This window comes from Ranitomeya variabilis, chromosome 3 (assembly GCF_051348905.1).
Source record: "Ranitomeya variabilis isolate aRanVar5 chromosome 3, aRanVar5.hap1, whole genome shotgun sequence".
Lineage (NCBI taxonomy): Eukaryota > Metazoa > Chordata > Amphibia > Anura > Dendrobatidae > Ranitomeya > Ranitomeya variabilis.
In genome coordinates this window covers 7314742-7337458 of record NC_135234.1, presented here as the reverse complement: position 1 = coordinate 7337458, position 22717 = coordinate 7314742, and the positions used below count along the sequence as shown (strand labels likewise).

Genomic DNA, 22717 nt, shown 5'->3' with positions numbered 1-22717 from the left:
GAGTCCCGAGGAGTGGGCGTACGGGCGGAGGACAGCACGGAAATAGAGGGATCAGAAAATACAGAGAACTGAACTGCGCCTGATGTTACGGAGAGTCAGCGGGACCAGAATGCAACAGGAGAGAATATGCAAATGAGGCAGCAAGCGCCATATAATCTGACCCCACCCACCACGAGAGCCCCCCATCATGAGACCCCACAGAAGGAGGAACCCATAGGGGCGATGTATAGACTAGACACCCACTGCTGAGTTTACAGCGAGTTTGGAGTGCATGTAACATCCTCCTGGGTGGGGCTTACCTATCAGGGTGGGACTTCTCCTCCTGGGTGGGGCCTATCCTTCATATCTGTAATCATGAAAGTCTCCTCAGGGGCAGAGCAGCAAATACATAACAGGGCAGAATCGCGACATTCAGGGGGAACACGATTGCTGGATGCCTGTGCACGAACTGCCGAGAGGGGGAGATGCAAGGTGCGGTGCAGAAAAGGGGGAGATGAAAGGGTTGGCACAGAGAAGGGGGAGGGAGACACAATAGGCAGCATCGTGAATGGGAGGGAGACTGAAAGGGCTGCGCCAAGAGGGGGAGATGCAAAGGGCGGCACAGAGAAGGGGGAGATGTAGTAGCATGGTACAGAGAGGGAGAGGTCAGTAGGGCGGCACAGAGAGGGGGAGAGGTCATTAGGGCGGCACAGAGAGGGAGGAGAGGTCAGTAGGGTGGCACAGAAAGGGAGAGGTCAGTAGGGCGGCACAGAAAGGGGAAGAGGTCAGTAGGGCGGCACAGAGAGGGGGAGAGGTCAGTAGGGCAGCACAGAGAGGGCCCAGAGGTCAGTAGGGCGGCACAGAGAGGGGGAGAGGTCAGTAGGGCGGCACAGAGAGGGGGAGAGGTCAGTAGGGCGGCACAGAGAGGGGGAGAGGTCAGTAGGGCGGCACAGAGAGGGGGAGAGGTCAGTAGGGCGGCACAGACAGGGGGAGAGGTCAGTAGGGCGGCACAGAGAGGGGGAGAGGTCAGTAGAGTCACACACAGAAAGGGGGAGAGGATAGTAGAGCAGCACAGAGAGGGAGGAGAGGTCAGTAGGGTGGCACAGAACGGGGGAGAGGATAGTAGACCAGCACAGAGAGGGAGGAGAGGTCAGTAGGGTGGCACAGAAAGGGGGAGAGGTCAGTAGGGCGGCGCAGAGAGGGGGTGAGGACAGTAGGGTGGCACAGAAAAGTGGGGAGAGGTCAGTAAGGCAGCACAGAGGGAGGAGGGGTCAGTAGAGTGGCACAGAAAGGGGGGAGAGGACAGTAGGGCGGCACAGTGAAGGTGGGAGAGGTCAGTAGGGCGGCACAGAGAGGGAGTAGTGGTCAGTAGGGAGGCACAGAGGGGGAGAGGTCGGTAGGGCGGCACAGAGAGGAAGGAGAGGTCAGTAGGGCGGCACAGAGAGGGGGAGAGGTCAGTAGGGTGGCACAGAGAAGGTGGAGAGGTCATTCGCCCAGCTGGTTGCTGTGGGGGCAGTGTACATTGCCCGGTGTATGGAGGGCAGGATACCTGTGTGTGGTTACAGGGAGCAGAGTGAGTGATGTCACCCCCCATGTATTGTGCGCTTGGCTTCTCTCCCGTCACCGGAGGGAGTATATCTGGATTTACCAGTCTGACGGTGAATGCCGCGCCCGGCTCCCTCGCACTCTCCCCCTTGCTGTGTGATGGCGGAAGTCTCACCTGGCCGCTGGACTCGGATCTCCAGCAGGTTGGACGCCCTCTCTGCCAGGCGGCTCCAGCTGGCATTGTAGTCTCTCCTCCACAGCTCGGCCACACACTGGTACTTGCCGGCCTCGGACTCGCTGGCCCGGCTCACGCTCAGGCGCACGTTGTGGCTGGAATCCGCTTTCTCCACAATGCTCCGACCCCGGAAGTTTCCAGCTCGCTCTCCCCACTGCACCCCGCCGGAGCGGCTGAATGTCACCAGGTCGTGGGTGTCCCCGCCACTGGCCGGTTGGAATCGCCAGGTCACAGAGATGCCCACCCAGGGCGGATAGTGAGGCTTGAGGATACACTGAAGGTCAAAGGAATCATAGTAGCTGACGCCTGGGGTGCGGGAAATGGCCGTGACCGAAAAACCAGTCTCTGGAGGAAGAGGAAGGTGAAAATCAGGAAAAGCCAGTGGGGTGCTGAAATACTCTGTGCTGCAGTGGCCACATGCACCTTTTATGGTTTAACTCTTAGTCTTCGACTTCCTATAAGAGCAGCACACTCCTCTCCTGAAATACTCTACTGCTGACACTAGTGCTCCATCGCCACGAGTCACACGATTGGCGGTCACATGGCGGTGGTGACAAGTGTCAGTGAAGTTCGGGGGCCATCATTGCTCGCAGTTACTCAATCGCGTCTGTCACTTACACTCATTGTCCTCTGTCAGATTACGGCACAATCGGCGTGGCACTCGTCATGGAGCCACACCAGTGAAAACGGAGATTCGCCGTCATTGCGCCAGGGGACATCGCCAGCGCTGCAGTCACACTCAGAGCTGCAGTCCGAACTCCTATCACACGTCGAGATGTCAGCTGTGAGGGTGTGCGGAGTAACCGCAGCTGTGACTGGAGGAGAGGCTGCAGTGACTCACCCAGGGCGGTGACATCCACGCTGGTCTTGGCGGACCGCTCGCCCAGCCGCTGCCAGTCTCCGTCATAACTCGGCAGCCATTCCGTCACGCGGCACTCGTATGAGCCGGCGTCCTGGTGCAGGCTGCTCTCCAGCTCTAGGGTGAAGGTGTCGGAGCCGGACCTCACCATCCGCAGACCTCCAGTCGCGGCCCGTTCTCTGTACACCTGGCTTGCCCAGGTCACGCCGTCCCGATCCTGCTGGATCACCTCTCTCTGGCGGCTCTGCGAGTCCTGGAGGTGCCACGAAGCGGAGATGCGGCTCTGCGGCCCATACAGCGAGGCCACCAGGCAAGTCAGGAAGACGCGAGAGCCCTCCAGGACCGAGCTGGAATTCGCCACCACTGTTACCGTCACCGAAGTCCCTGCAAGAGAGGAGAACCATGAGGAACTGGCCTAAAATGCTGAGAGAGCCGGCCTCGAATCACACCAGGCCACAGGAGAGTGGGGCTACGAGCCAGGGGCTTGCTCGCAGGGGCTCGCTCAGGCCGACGGCCATAGGTTGCTCGCAGAGGCCGATGCGAGTGCTCGCAGGGGCCATGTCAGGGTCTCGCTCGCAGGGGTTGATACTATCACAGGGGCTTCCTCGCAGAGGCTGATGCCATGGCAGGGGCTCGCTCGCAGGGTCATGGCAGGGGCTTACTCGCGGGGGCCATGGCCAGGGCTCACGCGCAGGGGTTGAAGGCTGTAGCAGCGGTTCGCTCGCAGGGACCGCGTCAGGGTAGGTGGACTGTGGCGGTAACTTACTCAGGAGGGACACAGTGATGGGGATGTTCTTGGGCCTCTTGCTGTCGCGGTCCACCATCTCTCCAGACGCCGACCTCTCTCTCTCGGTCACTCTGCAGTTGTATTTGCCGCTGTCTTCGGGGCGAAGCCGGTAGATGCGCAGTGAGAAGATGCTGTCACTGTCCCGGGCCACGCGCAGCTCTCCTTGACTCTCTCGCTGGCTGTAGTCTCCCGTGAGCGTGGCCACTCCGCCGGGGCTCAGACTGGCGATTAACGAGCTGTTGAAGGCCCAGGACACCGCAAATATCCGATCCGCTGCGTTCTGAGCCTCAATTATGCAGCGCAGCTCCGCGCTCTCTCCCGCGCTGTACGAACGGCGGTCCGTCTCCAGCCGCACATTGAAATCCTTATCTACAGCACAGAGATGGATCAGGTGATAGATATATCCTGTATACCACAGCACCTACTGCTACTGACAACCAGCCTGTATACAGGCGACAGGTTGTCAGCACCGCCCATTATTTAGAGCCGAGCATGATTACGGATGGTGTTCTCTCCAGATATCGTGTGTGCTGAGGGGTTTCGCAGTTCTTACCTGTGGCCTGGATGATGACCTCTGACCCCTCGGAGCGCTTGCGGGTCATAGCGTACCAGGATCCGTCGGGGTCCTCTATCCACTCTGTTCCTTGGCAGTAGAACTCGCCCTGGTCTGTCGGCTGCAGGTTGTGCACGGTGAGGCGGAAGGTGCTGTTCCCCACCTTGTCCAGCCGGACGTCCCCCACCGAGAAGCGCTGGGTGTAGGAGGAGCCGGGGCCCAGGGCGAAGTCCCGGCTCAGAGAAATGACCTCTTCTGTTTGCTCACTGGCTTTGCGGTACCAGGACACTGAGAGATGGGCATGCTGGACCGTGCTGTGCGACACCTCACACGAGAGCTGCAGAGAGCCGCCCTCCACCTTCTGGAGCATCTGGGCCGAGGACGAGACGAGCAGCGTGTCAGGAATCACTGCGAACAGAAGCAGCGAGGTCAGTGTGGAGAGCGACACCTGCCCGGAAATAATGGGGACCACCAGAACCGCCCCAAAACTGGGAGAATGACCCACAAAACCATCCATCCTATGAAACATAGTGATGACATTCAACGATCACTCCCCAGTAATAGGAGGACCGCGAGGGGTCCCGAAAAGGAGGAGATGACAGCGAGGGGTCCCGAGGAAGAGATGACAGAGGACAGCGAGGGGTCCCGAGGAGGAGGAGGAAGAGATGACAGAGGACAGCGAGGGTCCCGAGGAGAAGGAGGAAGAGATGACAGAGGACAGCGAGGGGTCCCGAGGAGGAGGAGGAGATGACAGAGGACAGCGAGGGGTCCCGAGGAGGAGATGGAGATGACAGAGGACAGCGAGGGGTCCCGAGGAGGAGGAGGAGATGACAGAGGACAGCGAGGGGTCCCGAGGAGGAGATGGAGATGACAGAGGACAGCGAGGGGTCCCGAGGAGGAGATGGAGATGACAGAGGACAGCGAGGGGTCCCGAGGAGGAGGAGATGACAGTGGACAGCGAGGGGTCCCGAGGAGGAGGAGATGACAGAACAGCGAGGGGTCCCGAGGAGGAGGAGGAGATGACAGAACAGCGAGGGGTCCCGAGGAGAAGGAGGAGATGACAGAGGACAGCGAGGGGTCCCGAGGAGGAGGAGGAGATGGAGATGACAGAGGACAGCGAGGGGTCCCGAGGAGGAGGAGATGACAGAGGACAGTAAGGGGTCCCGAGGAGGAGGAGATGACAGTGGACAGCGAGGGGTCCCGAGGAGGAGGAGATGACAGAACAGCGAGGGGTCCCGAGGAGGAGGAGATGACAGAACAGCGAGGGGTCCCGAGGAGGAGGAGATGACAGAACAGCGAGGGGTCCCGAGGAGAAGGAGGAGATGACAGAGGACAGCGAGGGGTCCCGAGGAGAAGATGACAGAGGACAGCGAGGGGTCCCGAGGAGGAGGAGGAGATGGAGATGACAGAGGACAGCGAGGGGTCCCGAGGAGGAGGAGGATACAAGGTGTCTGGGATAATCTTATTTCCCTCTCCTCATTGAGAACACTTCACTTGGGTTGTGCTACACATACAAGTACAGAAGATCAGGAATAACAATGAACTGTGAGTAGCAGATGGGGAGTATCAGGAATATCGATGGACACTCACTAGCCGTGTATGGGTCTGGACTATGGCGGGGGAGGGGGACTGCAGCGGAGGATAAGACGACGTAATCTCATGTTCCAGCCTCGCCGATCCATCTTCATTTAATAAAGCCGAGCGTTTGTGTGTGGGGGCGGGTGATGGTGGTATAGAAATAACCGGAGGAGGGAAGGTGATGGGGGAGAGGGCATAGAGGAGGGAAGGTGATGGGGAGAGAGAACGGAGGAGGGAAAGTGATGGGGAGAGGGCACAGAGGAGGTAAGGTGATGGGGGAGAGGGTACAGAGGAGGTAAGGTGATGGGGGAGAGGGTACAGAGGAGGTAAGGTGATGGGGGAGAGGGTACAGAGGAGGGAAGGTGATGGGGGAGAGGGTACAGAGGAGGGAAGGTGATGGGGGAGAGGGTACAGAGGGAAGGTGATGGGGGTAAAGAAATAACCGGAGGAGGGAAGGTGATGGGGGAGTGGGCACAGAGGAGGTAAGGTGATGGGGGAGAGGGCACAGAGGAGGTAAGGTGATGGGGGAGAGGGTACAGAGGAGGGAAGGTGATGGGGGAGAGGGTACAGAGGAGGGAAGGTGATGGGGGAGAGGGTACAGAGGAGGGAAGGTGATGGGGGAGAGGGTACAGAGGAGGGAAGGTGATGGGGGAGAGGGTACAGAGGGAAGGTGATGGGGGTAAAGAAATAACCGGAGGAGGGAAGGTGATGGGGAGAGGGCACAGAGGAGGTAAGGTGATGGGGGAGAGGGCACAGAGGAGGGGAGGTGATGGGGGAGAGGGCGGAGGAGGGGAGGTGATGGGGGAGAGGGCACAGAGGTGGGGAGGTGATGGGGGAGAGGGCACAGAGGAGGGGAGGTGATGGGGGAGAGGGCGGAGGAGGGGAGGTGATGGGGGAGAGGGCACAGAGGTGGGGAGGTGATGGGGGAGAGGGCACAGAGGAGGGGAGGTGATGGGGGAGAGGGCACAGAGGTGGGGAGGTGATGGGGGAGAGGGCACAGAGGAGGGGAGGTGATGGGGGAGAGGGCACAGAGGTGGGGAGGTGATGGGGGAGAGGGCACAGAGGAGGGGAGGTGATGGGGGAGAGGGCGGAGGAGGGGAGGTGATGGGGGAGAGGGCACAGAGGAGGGGAGGTGATGGGGGAGAGGGCACAGAGGAGGGGAGGTGATGGGGGAGAGGGCACAGAGGTGGGGAGGTGATGGGGGAGAGGGCACAGAGGAGGGGAGGTGATGGGGGAGAGGGCACAGAGGTGGGGAGGTGATGGGGGAGAGGGCACAGAGGAGGGGAGGTGATGGGGGAGAGGGCACAGAGGAGGGGAGGTTCCGTGGAGGGGGTCTTGGAGGAGACACTATCAGCCTGGATACATTGCAGCATTACTGCTCTTGGCTCACAGGGGATTGTGCAGAGCAGCCACCATTGTGAGCAGCCCTCTGCTGTGTGAGCAGCCACCATTGTGAGCAGCCCTCTGCTGTGTGAGCAGCCACTATTGTGAGCAGCCCTCTGCTGTGTGAGCAGCCACCATTGTGAGCAGCCCTGTGCTGTGTGAGCAGCCACCATTGTGAGCAGCCCTCTGCTGTGTGAGCAGGACGAGGTCGGGGCCGGTTTCCATCCTCTGGGTATACACAATGACTGACATCAATGATAGATCTCGAGCTGGTGATGAACGGAGGCTGAGTAATAGAATATTCCAGAACCTTCCATGATACAGTTATTAATATTGCATGCCCCTGTAATGGCTGCAGAGATCTAGCCGCTCCCTTCAGCCCCGGCGTCCTGGTGTAAGAGCAGCAGTCGTGGGCACTGGTGCTGCCACCTGCATTATCCTGAAGGGTCTCTTCCGTCTGGTCGGCTCCAGCTGTCGCCGTCTGCCCCCTGCGGCTCCTACCTTACACCAGAGTCCCCCGAGCTTGTCTCTAAAAGCCGCTGCCGGGGTGGGAAGTGTTCCAGAAAATGTCCCATTAACTATTCATGTGGCAGCTGGGAAAGCAGAGGGGTCCCCACGTGTAGCCTGCGGGATGGGGGCAGCGACACTTACACAGCTCATATTTACTGGATGACCTGTAGCCCCCCGACACCCCAACTAATGGATCCTAATTACTTCTGCTGGGATTACCGCCTCCTGCGCCCGGTGCTCCGGCCGCTCCACGCCTTATGATTAGTTAAGGAGAAATGTATTTGTGTGGAGCGAGCGGAGGATGGAGGAAACCGCAATCAATAGCCGGACGTCAGGAGACACAGCTGCCATTAGCGGTACGCCAGGCAGGCGGCGCGGAGCCCCTGGTGCAGGCGGACGGCAGAGCCCATGACTATCCGGTACTGAGCACCGCCATCAGTTCTTACCCTTCAGGTTGACTTTGGCGCTGTAGCTGCCGTAGAACTGTGGGTCGGTGTTGGGCGTGTGACACTCGTACTCTCCCGCGTCCCGTTCCTGCAGCTGGCGGATGTGGAGGACAGTGTGATCGCCCGCCAGCCTCTCTATGGAGATGTCCCCACGGCTGACGCGCGAGCTGTAGATGGCATAGGAGAAGCCGGGGTCTTTGGTGCTCACGATCTGGACCTCCCTGTCCGGGGAAGTCGGCAGGTAGATGGAGAACTGGAAGTTCTGCTCGGAGGGGCCCTGGTAGCCACTGACCTTACACCAGATGGTAACGTCGGAGCCCACGGTGCGGTACAGGGGCCCCTGCTGGATGGTCACCTCCCGCTGAGCCCAGGAGACACCTGTCAGGAAGACAACATGGAGAATTACATCCGGTGCCAGGTGCCAATCATTTACAGTAAATATTCCGCCAACGTCTCTCCGCCACCCCGTTCTCTGCTGTGTAGGATGAAGCCTAAATCACATTTCATTTCCTGGCACATTAATACTCTGCCCACACAACAGACAGCTCCGCAGTGCCAGGATGCCAGCAAGTGCCAGAAGGAAGGGTGGAGCCAAGAGGGGGCCAGGGGTCACGGGTCATACATGAGCTTCTATAGGCCGTGTGTGGGGTCAGGGATCATATATGACCCTGTATGAGGTCACAGATCATATGACCCTGTATATGCAGTAGGTGGGGGGGTCACAAATCATACTATATATGACCCTGAATACACCATGTATGGAGTCACAGATCATATGACCCTGTAAATGCAGTTTGTGGGGTCATGGATCATATATGACCCTGTATACGCCATGTATGGGGTCACAGATCATACATGACCCTGTATATGCCGTAGGTGGGGTCATGGACTATACATGAGCCTGTATATGCTGTAGGTGGGGTCACGGATCATATGACCCTGTATATGCCGTAGGTGGAGTCACGGATCACACATGACCCTGTATATGCCGTAGGTGGGGTCACGGATTATACATGAGCCTGTATATGCCGTAGGTGGGGTCATGGACTATACATGAGCCTGTATATGCTGTAGGTGGGGTCACGGATCATATGACCCTGTATATGCCGTAGGTGGGGTCACGGATCACACATGACCCTGTATATGCCGTAGGTGGGGTCACGGATTATACATGAGCCTGTATATGCCGTAGGTGGGGTCACGGATCATATATGACCTTGTATAGACCGTGTATGGGGTCATAGATCATATATGATCCTGTATGTACTCACACAGCATTGCCTCTTAATTAACCAGACGTCTATTTTCAGTGATCCAGGAGGCACAGACTTATCTACATGTTGACTTTTGAATTTATGCATTCGTTCTTTATTTGGTCAAGAACCATACACTGTTGTCATGAGTCTTAAACATTGATTTTGATATTTTTGCATGGCTAACGTTTGCCTCATATCCTACAGCTTATTGTCGGCTCTCTTTGCAAGACAGGGATGCAGGGTCATTGAACAATGGATGTTTGCTTGATATGTTGAATGACCATTGTGTGGGTCTTGTGGCTTATTGACTTTCAAAACAGAGGAGTAAAAACTATGCAAATTGATTAAACAGTCAAACAATGCCAGTTAACCTCATCACATTTTCCTCTTGACCTCTGAATGCTGGCTTGAAGGACAACAGTTGTGAGCTATATAAGTGGGATATGCTTCTAACAATATACATCCAGACATCCAAGAGATCCAGAGATCCAAAGACTCTTTACAAAACCACAGACAGGAACACTCTACAGATCATTGCTCCATTATGAGAGACACAGATTTGACATTCTACAGGATGCCAGCTTAGGGGACCTCGGCCCCAGCTGAAAAAATACAGATCTGCTCCATTGACCATCACTGATCACCATCATTCATGGATACGTTTGGGGTAGTCAGGATTTGGACCCATCGGTCACCTAGCTCCATAGAGATGTTCGGAGAAGCCAGGTTGTGACCTTCCAGTCACCTGGCCTTGTACCTCAATCTACTGTCACCTTCCTATACTTGTCGTTACCTCCTCTGTGTGTGTGTGTGTGTGTGTATCACAGGTGGGGTAGTCGGCCCTGGAAGCTCTGAAGTAACAGCTGCCATTATCCCGGCGAGTCAGCGGAAGGATGAGACCCTAAATGTGCACCATTTCGGGGTATTTTGCTGGGACTGTTCTATGTGTCATTTGCTGTTTTGTGGTTCAATAAAGCATTGCCACACTGTTTTACCTTCACCCTGTGTTGTCTGAGTAGTGTTACGTCCACGGGGAAAGGAGAGCAGGCGTTCAGTGGGACAATCCCTAGTCCATGTGGTTTGAGCCAGTGGACTAGTGCACCCACTGGCCCTTGTGTCACCACACTGTATATGCTGTGTGGGCAGTGATGATCATATATGACCCTGTACTCTGTGTGTGGGGTCACAGATCATACATGACCCCTGTATATGAAGTGTGTGGGGTCACGGATCATACATGACCCCTGTATATGAAGTGTGTGGGGTCACGGATCATACATGACCCCTGTATATGCCGTGTGTGGGGTCACTGATCATGCATGACCCTTTATAAGCCGAGTGTGATCATATTTGACCCCTGCATATGCCGTGTGTGGGGTCACTGATCATACATGACCCTTTATAAGCTGAGTGTGGAGTGATCATATTTGACCCCTGCATATGCCGTGTGTGGGGTCACTGATCATACATAAGCCTTTATATGCTGTGTGTGGAGTGATGATCATATATGATCCTGTAAACACTGTGTGTGGGGTCACGGATCATACATGATGCTGTATATGCTGTGTATGGAGTCAGAGATCATACATAATCTTGTATACGCCATGTGTGGCGTGGTGATCATACATAAACCTTTATATGCTATGTGTGGTGATGATCATATATGATCCTGTGTGGGGTCACGGATCATACATGATGCTGTATATGCTATATGTGGAGTGATGATCATACAGGACCCTGTATATGCTGTGTATGGGGTCAGAGATCATACATGACCCTGCATATGCCGTGTGTGGCGTGGTGATCATACATGACTACATGACCCTGTATATGCTATGTGTGGGGTGATGATCATATATGATCCTGTAAACACCGAGTGTGGGGTCACGGATCATACATGACCCTGTATATGCCGTGTGTGGAGTGACGGCCCCATATGACGTAGCATACACCTCAGACGCAGAAGGACATGGATTCTGTGGAGATTGGTGAATGCCCCCCCCCCCCCATGCACCTCCCCCACCCTGACAGCTGGATGTGAGAGGCCGGGAGGAGGGGGCAACAATACATCAAGGTCAAGGACCAGCGTCTCCAGGAGGAGCTGAGGCCACCATGTCCCACCGCGCTGTACTGAAGTGACAACACAGACACTGCTCAGATTTTAGTCCAGGACACAGAGGCCACATTTCTGACCACTGAGCAACCATATAGCCTGTCACACAGAGACATGTCCATAGTATCATGTACTAATTATCAAAAATCTGTCCTTACGGTGCACGTGGTAAACACCATTCACAAGATCCTCCATGTATGCCGCTTATCCTTATTATCTGTACTAGCGGACACAGAGAACCAGAACCCGAGATATGACAGAAAGAACCAAAACCCGAGCGGGCGAGATATGACAGAAAGAACCAGAACCCAAGAGGTCGAGATATGACAGAAAGAACCGGAACCCATGAGGGCGAGATATGACAGAAAGAACCAGAACCCATGAGGGCGAGATATGACAGAAAGAACCAGAACCCATGAGGGCGAGATATGACAGAAAGAACCGGAACCCATGAGGGCGAGATATGACAGAAAGAACCAGAACCCATGAGGGCGAGATATGACAGAAAGAACCAGAACCCATGAGGGCGAGAAATGACAGAAACTACCAGAACCCGTGACAGCGAGAGATAACAGAAAGAACCAAATCCTGAGAGAGTGAGATATGACAGAAAGAACCAGAACCCCAGAGGGCGAGAGGCAAGAAATAACTGAAAGAACCAGAACCTGAGAGGGCGAGAGATAACAGAAAGAACCAGAACCTGAGAGGGCGAGATATGATACAAGGAGCCAGAATGTAAGGGGGGTGAGGCATGACCGAGAACAAAAACCTGAGGAGGGGGGGAATTGAGATATGACATGAGGAGCCATAATCTGAAGGGGAGGAGGCAAGATAGGACAGAGAAAACACAAATCTCTGGGGGTGAGATATGTTACGAGGAGCCAGAACCTGAGGTGAGCGAAATGTAACATGAGGAGCAAGAACTTTAAGAGGATCAAGATATGATACGGGAAACCAGAACGTGAGGGCTGAGATAGGATATGAAGAACCAGAACCTGAGAGGAGCCATGAGATATGACATGAGGAGCCAGAATCTGTTGGGGAAGGGGGTGAGATTTGACAGAGAACCAGAACCTGTGGGGTGAGGTAGGACACAGAACCAGTAGCTGAGAGGGATAAGTTAGGACACAGGAACCAGAACGTGACAGGTGAGATCTGACATGGAGAACCTGAACATATGAGGAAGCAGAGCACGGCACTGCGGATATGAGGGATCTCGGTAGTGACAGGTCACCGGATACTTCCAGTTACTCAGCAGTCAGACCAGTTCTACCACGAATGAGTAAACCAGCGACTCATTGGCCATCCTCGCCCCAGGGTCAGAGTGCTCACACTGCCATCACTGAGACTACACACCCATGTCCTGGAGATACACTCAGATACACACCGTCCCCATGTGGGAACTTTCACTGAATCCTCACCCTTTGGACTTTCCATAGCATCTCCTCGTGGGCTGCTGATAGAGCCTCAGAGCTGTAATCACTCAGCTTCAGTCCTCGCAGCAGGGGATTGTGGGAGGACATGAATATCAATAGCTGCCTGTGTGATATAAGCCCTGTGATTATCGCCAGTCACACCGCTGCGCCTCCACCGTACGGGGGTCCGTGGGGTAATATTAGGCGCAGTTACGTAACGCCATATGAGGAGTCAGCACACCAGACCCCGCGGCGAGCGCGGCTTTAATCCACAACTTCTGAGCGTTATTATTAAACATCTCGCACAACAAACACGGATCAGAACCCGGTGCCGGGGGAACCGTCAGCCGTCACCATGGTAACACCGAGCACCCGCGTCATAGCAGCGAGGATCTCAGACACTAATAGGTAATGTGATTTTATCCGAAAGACTGAGGGTGGAGGAGGGGATGGTGGCAGCCACCATAGCGCTGCTGCCACTGCGCAGCCAAACCTTCCTCTGGTGGATTGTTCTGGTGCCGCGTTCACTAGAACAATCCAAGAGCGGCGGTGCGTGCGCTCAGGCAGGATGTCGAGCCAGGATCAGATTACAGGTGGAGGTGTCTGCATGGCGGCAGGCGAGAGTGGGCAGGCAGAGGCGGCAGCATGGTGGCAGGTGAGAGTGAGCAGGCAGAGGCGGCAGCATCGTGGCAGGTGAGGGTGGGCAGGCAGAGGCGGCAGCATCGTGGCAGGTGAGGGTGGGCAGGCAGGCAGAGGCGGCAGCATGGTGGCAGGTTAGGGTGGGCAGGCAGAGGCAGCAGCATCGTGGCAGGTGAGGGTGAGCAGGCAGAGGTGGCAGCATGGTGGCAGGTGAGGGTGGGCAGGCAGAGGCGGCAGCATGGTGGCAGGTTAGGGTGGGCAGGCAGAGGCAGCAGCATCGTGGCAGGTGAGGGTGGGCAGGCAGAGGCGGCTGCATGGCGGCAGACGAGAGTGGGCAGGCAGAGGCGGCAGCATGGTGGCAGGTGAGGGTGAGCAGGCAGAGGCAGCAGCATCGTGGCAGGTGAGGGTGGGCAGGCAGAGGCAGCTGCATCGTGGCAGGTGATGGTGGGCAAGGAAAGACAGCAACATGACAGCAGCCAAGGTGGGCGCCATGGGAATCAGAGTAAGACATTAATTAAGGCTACTGTCACACTAGCGTCGTGCACTGCGTCACTATGCGTCGTTTTGTAGAAAAAACGCATCCTGCAAAAGTGCTTGCAGGATGCGTTTTTTCTCCATAGACTTGCATTAGCGACGCAGTGCGACGCATTGCCACACGTCGCAACCGTCGTGCGGTTGCGTCGGTCTGTCACCACCAAAAAACGTTGCATGTAACGTTCTTTGGTGCGTCGAGACCGTCTTTTCAGACCGCGCAAGCGCTACAGGAACTCCGCCCCCGCCTCGCCGCTCATCACAAAGGGGCAGCGGATGCGTTGAAAAACAGCATCCGCTGCCCCCGTTGTGCGGCGCTTTCACTGCTTGCGTCGGTACGTCGCAACGACGCAATTCGTCGTACGACGCTAGTGTGAAAGTAGCCTTACATACAGCCATATCACGCTCCAGAGCCACAGACATCCGCCGCCGTGTAATCCGCCAACAATCACACAAGCCATTGTTACCATCCCCCTCTCATGTCTCCCCTTTTCCTCATAGATTGTACCTTACGAGCAGCAGGGCCCTCGCTCCTCCTGTATCTGGTGATCGGGGCCCTCGCTCCTCCTGTATCTGGTGATCGGGGCCCTCGCTCCTCCTGTATCTGGTGATCGGGGCCCTCGCTCCTCCTGTATCTGGTGATCGGGGCCCTCGCTCCTCCTGTATCTGGTGATCGGGGCCCTCGCTCCTCCTGTATCTGGTGATCGGGGCCCTCGCTCCTCCTGTATCTGGTGATCGGGGCCCTCGCTCCTCCTGTATCTGGTGATCGGGGCCCTCGCTCCTCCTGTATCTGGTGATCGGGGCCCTCGCTCCTCCTGTATCTGGTGATCGGGGCCCTCGCTCCTCCTGTATCTGGTGATCGGGGCCCTCGCTCCTCCTGTATCTGGTGATCGGGGCCCTCGCTCCTCCTGTATCTGGTGATCGGGGCCCTCGCTCCTCCTGTATCTGGTGATCGGGGCCCTCGCTCCTCCTGTATCTGGTGATCGGGGCCCTCGCTCCTCCTGTATCTGGTGATCGGGGCCCTCGCTCCTCCTGTATCTGGTGATCGGGGCCCTCGCTCCTCCTGTATCTGGTGATCGGGGCCCTCGCTCCTCCTGTATCTGGTGATCGGGGCCCTCGCTCCTCCTGTATCTGGTGATCGGGGCCCTCACTCCTCCTGTATCTGGTGATCGGGGCCCTCGCTCCTCCTGTATCTGGTGATCGGGGCCCTCACTCCTCCTGTATCTGGTGATCGGGGCCCTCACTCCTCCTGTATCTGGTGATCGGGGCCCTCACTCCTCCTGTATCTGGTGATCGGGGCCCTCACTCCTCCTGTATCTGGTGATCGGGGCCCTCACTCCTCCTGTATCTGGTGATCGGGGCCCTCACTCCTCCTGTATCTGGTGATCGGGGCCCTCACTCCTCCTGTATCTGGTGATCGGGGCCCTCGCTCCTCCTGTATCTGGTGATCGGGGCCCTCGCTCCTCCTGTATCTGGTGATCGGGGCCCTCACTCCTCCTGTATCTGGTGATCGGGGCCCTCACTCCTCCTGTATCTGGTGATCGGGGCCCTCACTCCTCCTGTATCTGGTGATCGGGGCCCTCACTCCTCCTGTATCTGGTGATCGGGGCCCTCACTCCTCCTGTATCTGGTGATCGGGGCCCTCACTCCTCCTGTATCTGGTGATCGGGGCCCTCACTCCTCCTGTATCTGGTGATCGGGGCCCTCACTCCTCCTGTATCTGGTGATCGGGGCCCTCACTCCTCTTGTATCTGGTGAGCGGGGCCCTCACTCCTCTTGTATCTGGTGAGCGGGGCCCTCACTCCTCCTGTATCTGGTGATCGGGGCCCTCGCTTCTCCTGTATCTGGTGATCGGGGCCCTCACTCCTCCTGTATCTGGTGAGCGGGGCCCTCACTCCTCCTGTATCTGGTGATCGGGGCCCTCGCTTCTCCTGTATCTGGTGATCGGGGCCCTCACTCCTCCTGTATCTGGTGATCGGAGCCCTCACTCCTCCTGTATCTGGTGATCGGGCCCTCACTCCTCCTGTATCTGGTGATCGGGGTCCTCACTCCTCCTGTATCTGGTGATCGGGGCCCTCACTCCTCCTGTATCTGGTGATCGGGGCCCTCACTCCTCCTGTATCTGGTGATCAGGGCCCTCACTCCTCCTGTATCTGGTGATCGGGGCCCTCACTCCTCCTGTATCTGGTGATCGGGGCCCTCGCTCCTCCTGTATCTGGTGATCGGGGCCCTCGCTCCTCCTGTATCTGGTGATCGGGGCCCTCACTCCTCCTGTATCTGGTGATCGGGGCCCTCGCTCCTCCTGTATCTGGTGATCGGGGCCCTCGCTCCTCCTGTATCTGGTGATCGGGACCCTCACTCCTCCTGTATCTGGTGATCGGGGCCCTCGCTTCTCCTGTATCTGGTGATCGGGGCCCTCGCTCCTCCTGTATCTGGTGATCGGGGCCCTCACTCCTCCTGTATCTGGTGATCGGGGCCCTCACTCCTCCTGTATCTGGTGATCGGGGCCCTCATTTCTCCTGTATCTGGTGATCGGGGCCCTCACTCCTCTTGTATCTGGTGATCGGGGCCCTCACTCCTCCTGTATCTGGTGATCGGGGCCCTCACTCCTCCTGTATCTGGTGATCGGGGCCCTCATTTCTCCTGTATCTGGTGATCGGGGCCCTCACTCCTCCTGTATCTGGTGATCGGGGCCCTCACTCCTCCTGTATCTGGTGATCGGGGCCCTCGCTCCTCCTGTATCTGGTGATCGGGGCCCTCGCTCCTCCTGTATCTGGTGATCGGGGCCCTCACTCCTCTTGTATCTGGTGATCGGGGCCCTCGCTCCTCCTGTATCTGGTGATCGGGGCCCTCGCTCCTCCTGTATCTGGTGATCGGGGCCCTCGCTCCTCCTGTATCTGGTGATCGGGGCCCTCACTCCTCCTGTATCTGGTGATCGGGGCCCTCACTCCTCCTGTATCTGGTGATCGGGGCCCTCACTCCTCCTGTATCTGGTGATCGGGGCCCTCACTCCTCCTGTATCTGGTGATCGGGGTCCTCACTCCTCCTGTATCTGGTGATCGGGGCCCTCGCTCCTCCTGTATCTGGTGATCGGGGCCCTCACTCCTCCTGTATCTGGTGATCGGGGCCCTCACTCCTCCTGTATCTGGTGATCGGGGCCCTCACTCCTCCTGTATCTGGTGATCGGGGCCCTCGCTCCTCCTGTATCTGGTGATCGGGGCCCTCACTCCTCCTGTATCTGGTGATCGGGGCCCTCACTCCTCCTGTATCTGGTGATCGGGGCCCTCACTCCTCCTGTATCTGGTGATCGGGGCCCTCACTCCTCCTGTATCTGGTGATCGGGGTCCTCACTCCTCCTGTATCTGGTGATCGGGGCCCTCGCTCCTCCTGTATCTGGTGATCGGGGCCCTCACTCCTCCTGTATCTGGTGATCGGGGCCCTCACTCCTCCTGTATCTGGTGATCGGGGCCCTCACTCCTCCTGTATCTGGTGATCGGGGCCCTCACTCCTCCTGTATCTGGTGATCGGGGCCCTCACTCCTCCTGTATCTGGTGATCGGGGCCCTCACTCCTCCTGTATCTGGTGATCGGGGCCCTCACTCCTCATGTATCTGGTGATCGGGGCCCTCACTCCTCCTGTATCTGGTGATCGGGGCCCTCACTCCTCTTGTATCTGGTGATCGGGGCCCTCACTCCTCCTGTATCTGGTGATCGGGGGCCCTCACTCCTCCTGTATCTGGTGATCGGGGCCCTCGCTCCTCCTGTATCTGGTGATCGGGGCCCTCGCTCCTCCTGTATCTGGTGATCGGGGCCCTCACTCCTCCTGTATCTGGTGATCGGGGCCCTCACTCCTCCTGTATCTGGTGATCGGGGCCCTCACTCCTCCTGTATCTGGTGATCGGGGCCCTCACTCCTCCTGTATCTGGTGATCGGGGTCCTCACTCCTCCTGTATCTGGTGATCGGGGCCCTCGCTCCTCCTGTATCTGGTGATCGGGGCCCTCACTCCTCCTGTATCTGGTGATCGGGGCCCTCACTCCTCCTGTATCTGGTGATCGGGGCCCTCACTCCTCCTGTATCTGGTGATCGGGGCCCTCGCTCCTCCTGTATCTGGTGATCGGGGCCCTCACTCCTCCTGTATCTGGTGATCGGGGCCCTCACTCCTCCTGTATCTGGTGATCGGGGCCCTCACTCCTCCTGTATCTGGTGATCGGGGCCCTCACTCCTCCTGTATCTGGTGATCGGGGTCCTCACTCCTCCTGTATCTGGTGATCGGGGCCCTCGCTCCTCCTGTATCTGGTGATCGGGGCCCTCACTCCTCCTGTATCTGGTGATCGGGGCCCTCACTCCTCCTGTATCTGGTGATCGGGGCCCTCACTCCTCCTGTATCTGGTGATCGGGGCCCTCACTCCTCCTGTATCTGGTGATCGGGGCCCTCACTCCTCCTGTATCTGGTGATCGGGGCCCTCACTCCTCCTGTATCTGGTGATCGGGGCCCTCACTCCTCCTGTATCTGGTGATCGGGGCCCTCACTCCTCCTGTATCTGGTGATCGGGGCCCTCACTCCTCCTGTATCTGGTGATCGGGGCCCTCGCTCCTCCTGTATCTGGTGATCGGGGCCCTCGCTCCTCCTGTATCTGGTGATCGGGGCCCTCACTCCTCCTGTATCTGGTGATCGGGGCCCTCACTCCTCCTGTATCTGGTGATCGGGGCCCTCACTCCTCCTGTATCTGGTGATCGGGGCCCTCACTCCTCCTGTATCTGGTGATCGGGGCCCTCACTCCTCCTGTATCTGGTGATCGGGGCCCTCGCTCCTCCTGTATCTGGTGATCGGGGCCCTCATTCCTCCTGTATCTGGTCTGATCTGTGATTTCTGTTATACTGTAATGTCTATTGTCTGTATAAGTCCCCTCTATAATTGTAAAGCGCTGCAGAATATGTTGGCGCTATATAAATAAAATTATTATTATTATTATTTATTATTATCTCCGCCAGCCCGTTACATGGATGCTCCCGCCGCCTCTGCTATACATTAGGACACATTAAATATTTATCACCAACTGCAGCTGCTCAATCCAGCACTCAGCGACGGAGGAGAGGGAAGCTCCGCACCAACACCCTCCACAGGTCACGTGGCCAAACATCCACCACCATCTGCTACAACGCTGCAGTCATGGGAATATGAAAGATAAAGCCCAGGTTATACCAGCTGTATATATATATAAGTATATACAGGAGATGCCCAGGTTATACCGGCTGTACATATATAATTATATACAGGAGATACCCAGGTTATACCAGCTGTACATATATAATTATATACAGGAGATGCCCAGGTTATACCAGCTGTACATGTATAATTATATATAGGAGATGCCCAGGTTATACCAGCTGTACATATATAATTATATACAGGAGATGCCCAGGTTATACCAGCTGTACATATATAATTATATACAGGAGATGCCCAGGTTATACCGGCTGTACATATATAATTATATATAGGAGATGCCCAGGTTATACCAGCTGTACATATATAATTATATACAGGAGATGCCCAGGTTATACCGGCTGTACATGTATAATTATATACAGGAGATGCCCGGGTTATAGCAGCTGTACATATATAATTATATACAGGAGATGCCCAGGTTATACCAGCTGTACATATATAATTATATACAGGAGATGCCCAGGTTATACCAGCTGTACATATATAATTATATACACGCGATATATACAGTGTGGGGGTCACACAGGCACCAGGCTATCCCACCAGTGAGGGGTCACACGGGCACCAGGCTATCCCACCAGTGAGGGGGTCACATGGGTACCAGGCTATCCCACCAGTGAGGGGTCACACAGGCACCAGGCTATCCCACCAGTGGGGGGGGGGGGTGTCACTTGGGCAGCAGGCTATCCCACCAGTGAGGGGCCACACGGGCACCAGGCTATCCCACCAGTGAGGGGCCACACAGGCACCAGGCTATCCCACCAGTGAGGGGGGGGGGTCACACGGGCACCAGGCTATCCCACCAGTGAGGGGCCACACGGGCACCAGGCTATCCCACCAGTGAGGGGTCACACGGGCACCAGGCTATCCCACCAGTGAGGGGTCACACGGGCACCAGGCTATCCCACCAGTGAGGGGTCACACGGGCACCAGGCTATCCCACCAGTGAGGGGTCACACGGGCACCAGGCTATCCCACCAGTGAGGGGTCACACGGGCACCAGGCTATCCCACCAGTGAGGGGGTCACATGGGTACCAGGCTATTCCACCAGTGAGGGGTCACACGGGCACCAGGCTATCCCACCAGTGAGGGGGTCACATGGGTACCAGGCTATCCCACCAGTGAGGGGGGGGTCACTCGGGCACCAGGCTATCCCACCAGTGAGGGGGGGGGTCACACGGGCACCAGGCTATCCCACCAGTGAGGGGTCACACGGGTACCAGGCTATCCCACCAGTGAGGGGGTCACATGGGCACCAGGCTATCCCACCAGTGAGGGGGTCACACAGGCACCAGGCTATCCCACCAGTGAGGGGGTCACACAGGCACCAGGCTATCCCACCAGTGAGGGGGTCACACAGGCACCAGGCTATCCCACCAGTGAGGGGGTCATACAGGCACCAGGCTATCCCACCAGTGAGGGGGGGGTCACTCGGGCACCAGGCTATCCCACCAGTGAGGGGGGGGGTCACTCGGGCACCAGGCTATCCCACCAGTGAGGGGGGGGGTCACACGGGCACCAGGCTATCCCACCAGTGAGGGGTCATGTATCAGGATAGGTGAAGCCTCAGAATGATCAGTTGGGCTGCTGTGGGAATATGGTGGGTATATACACAGCATTGGCACAGAAGGCCCCCCAGGTGATGTCCCCCAGGTGATGCCCCCCAGGTGATGCCCTCAGTATGGGGGATGTGACAGAACCAATGTTGTGTGCCACATTAACCCCTTCTCTTCCCTGCCAGCCAGTAATGGCAGTGTCCGGCACCAAAACAGAATACCACCGGGACCGCTATCGAGACCAGTCTATACCAAGTACGTAGACAGTACACCACCCTCTGCCAGGAACCTGGGCACCCCCGTGTTAACCCCTCCTATGCCAGAATCTCACCATCCAGACCTGCACTATGCCTTCCCAGTAAGCACATGTCCAACCAGTAGATGATTAACTCTGTCAGTGCTGGCATCTAAGCAAGCCCAGCCCTTAACCCCATAATGCCCAGCTTACCCCAGAAGTAGGACCTACCTGCGAGCAGAAGCCCAGTGAGAAGAAACCAGCTGTCCGGGCCGCCCATGGTGGGTACGGTCACTGCGCCATGCGCGTCCTGTAACCTCTGAATCAAAGCTCAGGTGGTCGGCGGAGCCCCTCAGTCCTGTGGGCAAGAAGGGGGCACATGGTGAGTGGGGGCCGGACACAGGAGACACAAGCAGACACGTGACCTGGCATTGCCAGTGTGCGGCACAACTCAGCAACCCTCCCCTCGCAAGATACACACACAGTATACACACACACTATATACACAATAGTGACATCACACACACAGTATACACAACAGAGTGACATCACACACAATATATATATATATATATATATATATATATATATATATATATATATACACACACATACTCTATATACACACACACACACAGTATACACACACAATACACCGACATCACACACAGTATATACACGATAGAGTGACATCACACACAGTATATATACACACACACTCTATACACACACACACACACACACACAGTATGTATACACACACACTATATACACGATAGAGTGACATCACACACAGTATATATACACACACACACACACACACTATATACACACACACACAGTATATACACGATAGAGTGACATCACACACACAGTATATATATATATATATATATATATATATATATATATATATATACACACGATGCAGTGACATCATACACAGTATATAAACCCGATGGAAACATTGCTCATTGATTCCACACAGACAACAAGATAAATATTTACAATCAAAATGGTAACAAAGTGTCCGACAATGAGCAGAGTCCACAGATCTCCTGTATCTGATCCCACACACAATGGAAGAAGCCTCCGATGAACACACAATATCCGCCCCGCTCTGGACACAATGTATACACTCCCATACACAATGTATACACACACTGATATACTATGTATACACACAATATACACAATGTAGCACTCACCTATACACAGCGCTGCTCCTCCATCCACAGAGACTGAAAAAACCAACTGACAATGAAATCCCAGCCAAACACAGCCCCACCTCTAGACAGCCCAGCAAGAGACAGCCCACACCAAGAGACAGCCCCACCTCTAGACAGCCCAGCAAGAGACAGCCCCACCTCTAGACAGCCCAGCAAGAGACAGCCCACACCAAGAGACAGCCACACCTCTAGACAGCCCAGCAAGAGACAGCCCCACCTCTAGACAGCCCAGCAAGAGACAGCCCACACCAAGAGACAGCCCCACCTCTAGACAGCCCAGCAAGAGACAGCCCACACCAAGAGACAGCCCCACCTCTAGACAGCCCAGCAAGAGACAGCCCACACCAAGAGACAGCCACACCTCTAGACAGCCCAGCAAGAGACAGCCCACACCAAGAGAGGAACCACACCTCTAGACACCTCTTGCAAAAAGAAAGCACAGCCCATTTTAAAAGACAGCCCAGATCTTTCCACACTCACAAGAGACAGCCCACACCTTTCACAATACATATCCCTCACTAATCCCAGAGACAGCTCAGCTCCAGATACAATCGAAATGAGAGCACAAATCCCCAACAGCCACTCACCTGTAGAAAGTTCAGCCCCTTCCCCAGAAACAGTGTCTGCAGGGAACAGT

The 22717-nt window shown here is 56.2% G+C and overlaps 1 protein-coding gene across 2 annotated transcripts in view; it reads right to left on the bottom strand.

The window, feature by feature from the left end:
• LOC143814907 (immunoglobulin superfamily member 3-like) overlaps window positions 1–22204 on the bottom strand; it is a 28050-nt gene extending 5846 nt beyond the window's left edge. The window contains exons 1-8 of one of the 2 annotated variants that reach the window (XM_077293586.1): window positions 22140–22158; window positions 22060–22092; window positions 21083–21209; window positions 7876–8253; window positions 3959–4366; window positions 3385–3774; window positions 2601–3002; window positions 1700–2104 (exon numbers count right to left, since the gene is read on the bottom strand). In XM_077293586.1, the coding sequence (XP_077149701.1) occupies window positions 1700–2104; window positions 2601–3002; window positions 3385–3774; window positions 3959–4366; window positions 7876–8253; window positions 21083–21131 (2032 nt within the window). In that variant the 5' untranslated portion in view covers window positions 21132–21209; window positions 22060–22092; window positions 22140–22158. Of the gene's footprint in view, window positions 1–1699; window positions 2105–2600; window positions 3003–3384; window positions 3775–3958; window positions 4367–7875; window positions 8254–21082; window positions 21210–22059 lie in introns of both variants that reach the window. The other variant, XM_077293584.1, reaches the window with a different exon arrangement.
• Window positions 22205–22717: the final 513 nt, after the last annotated feature.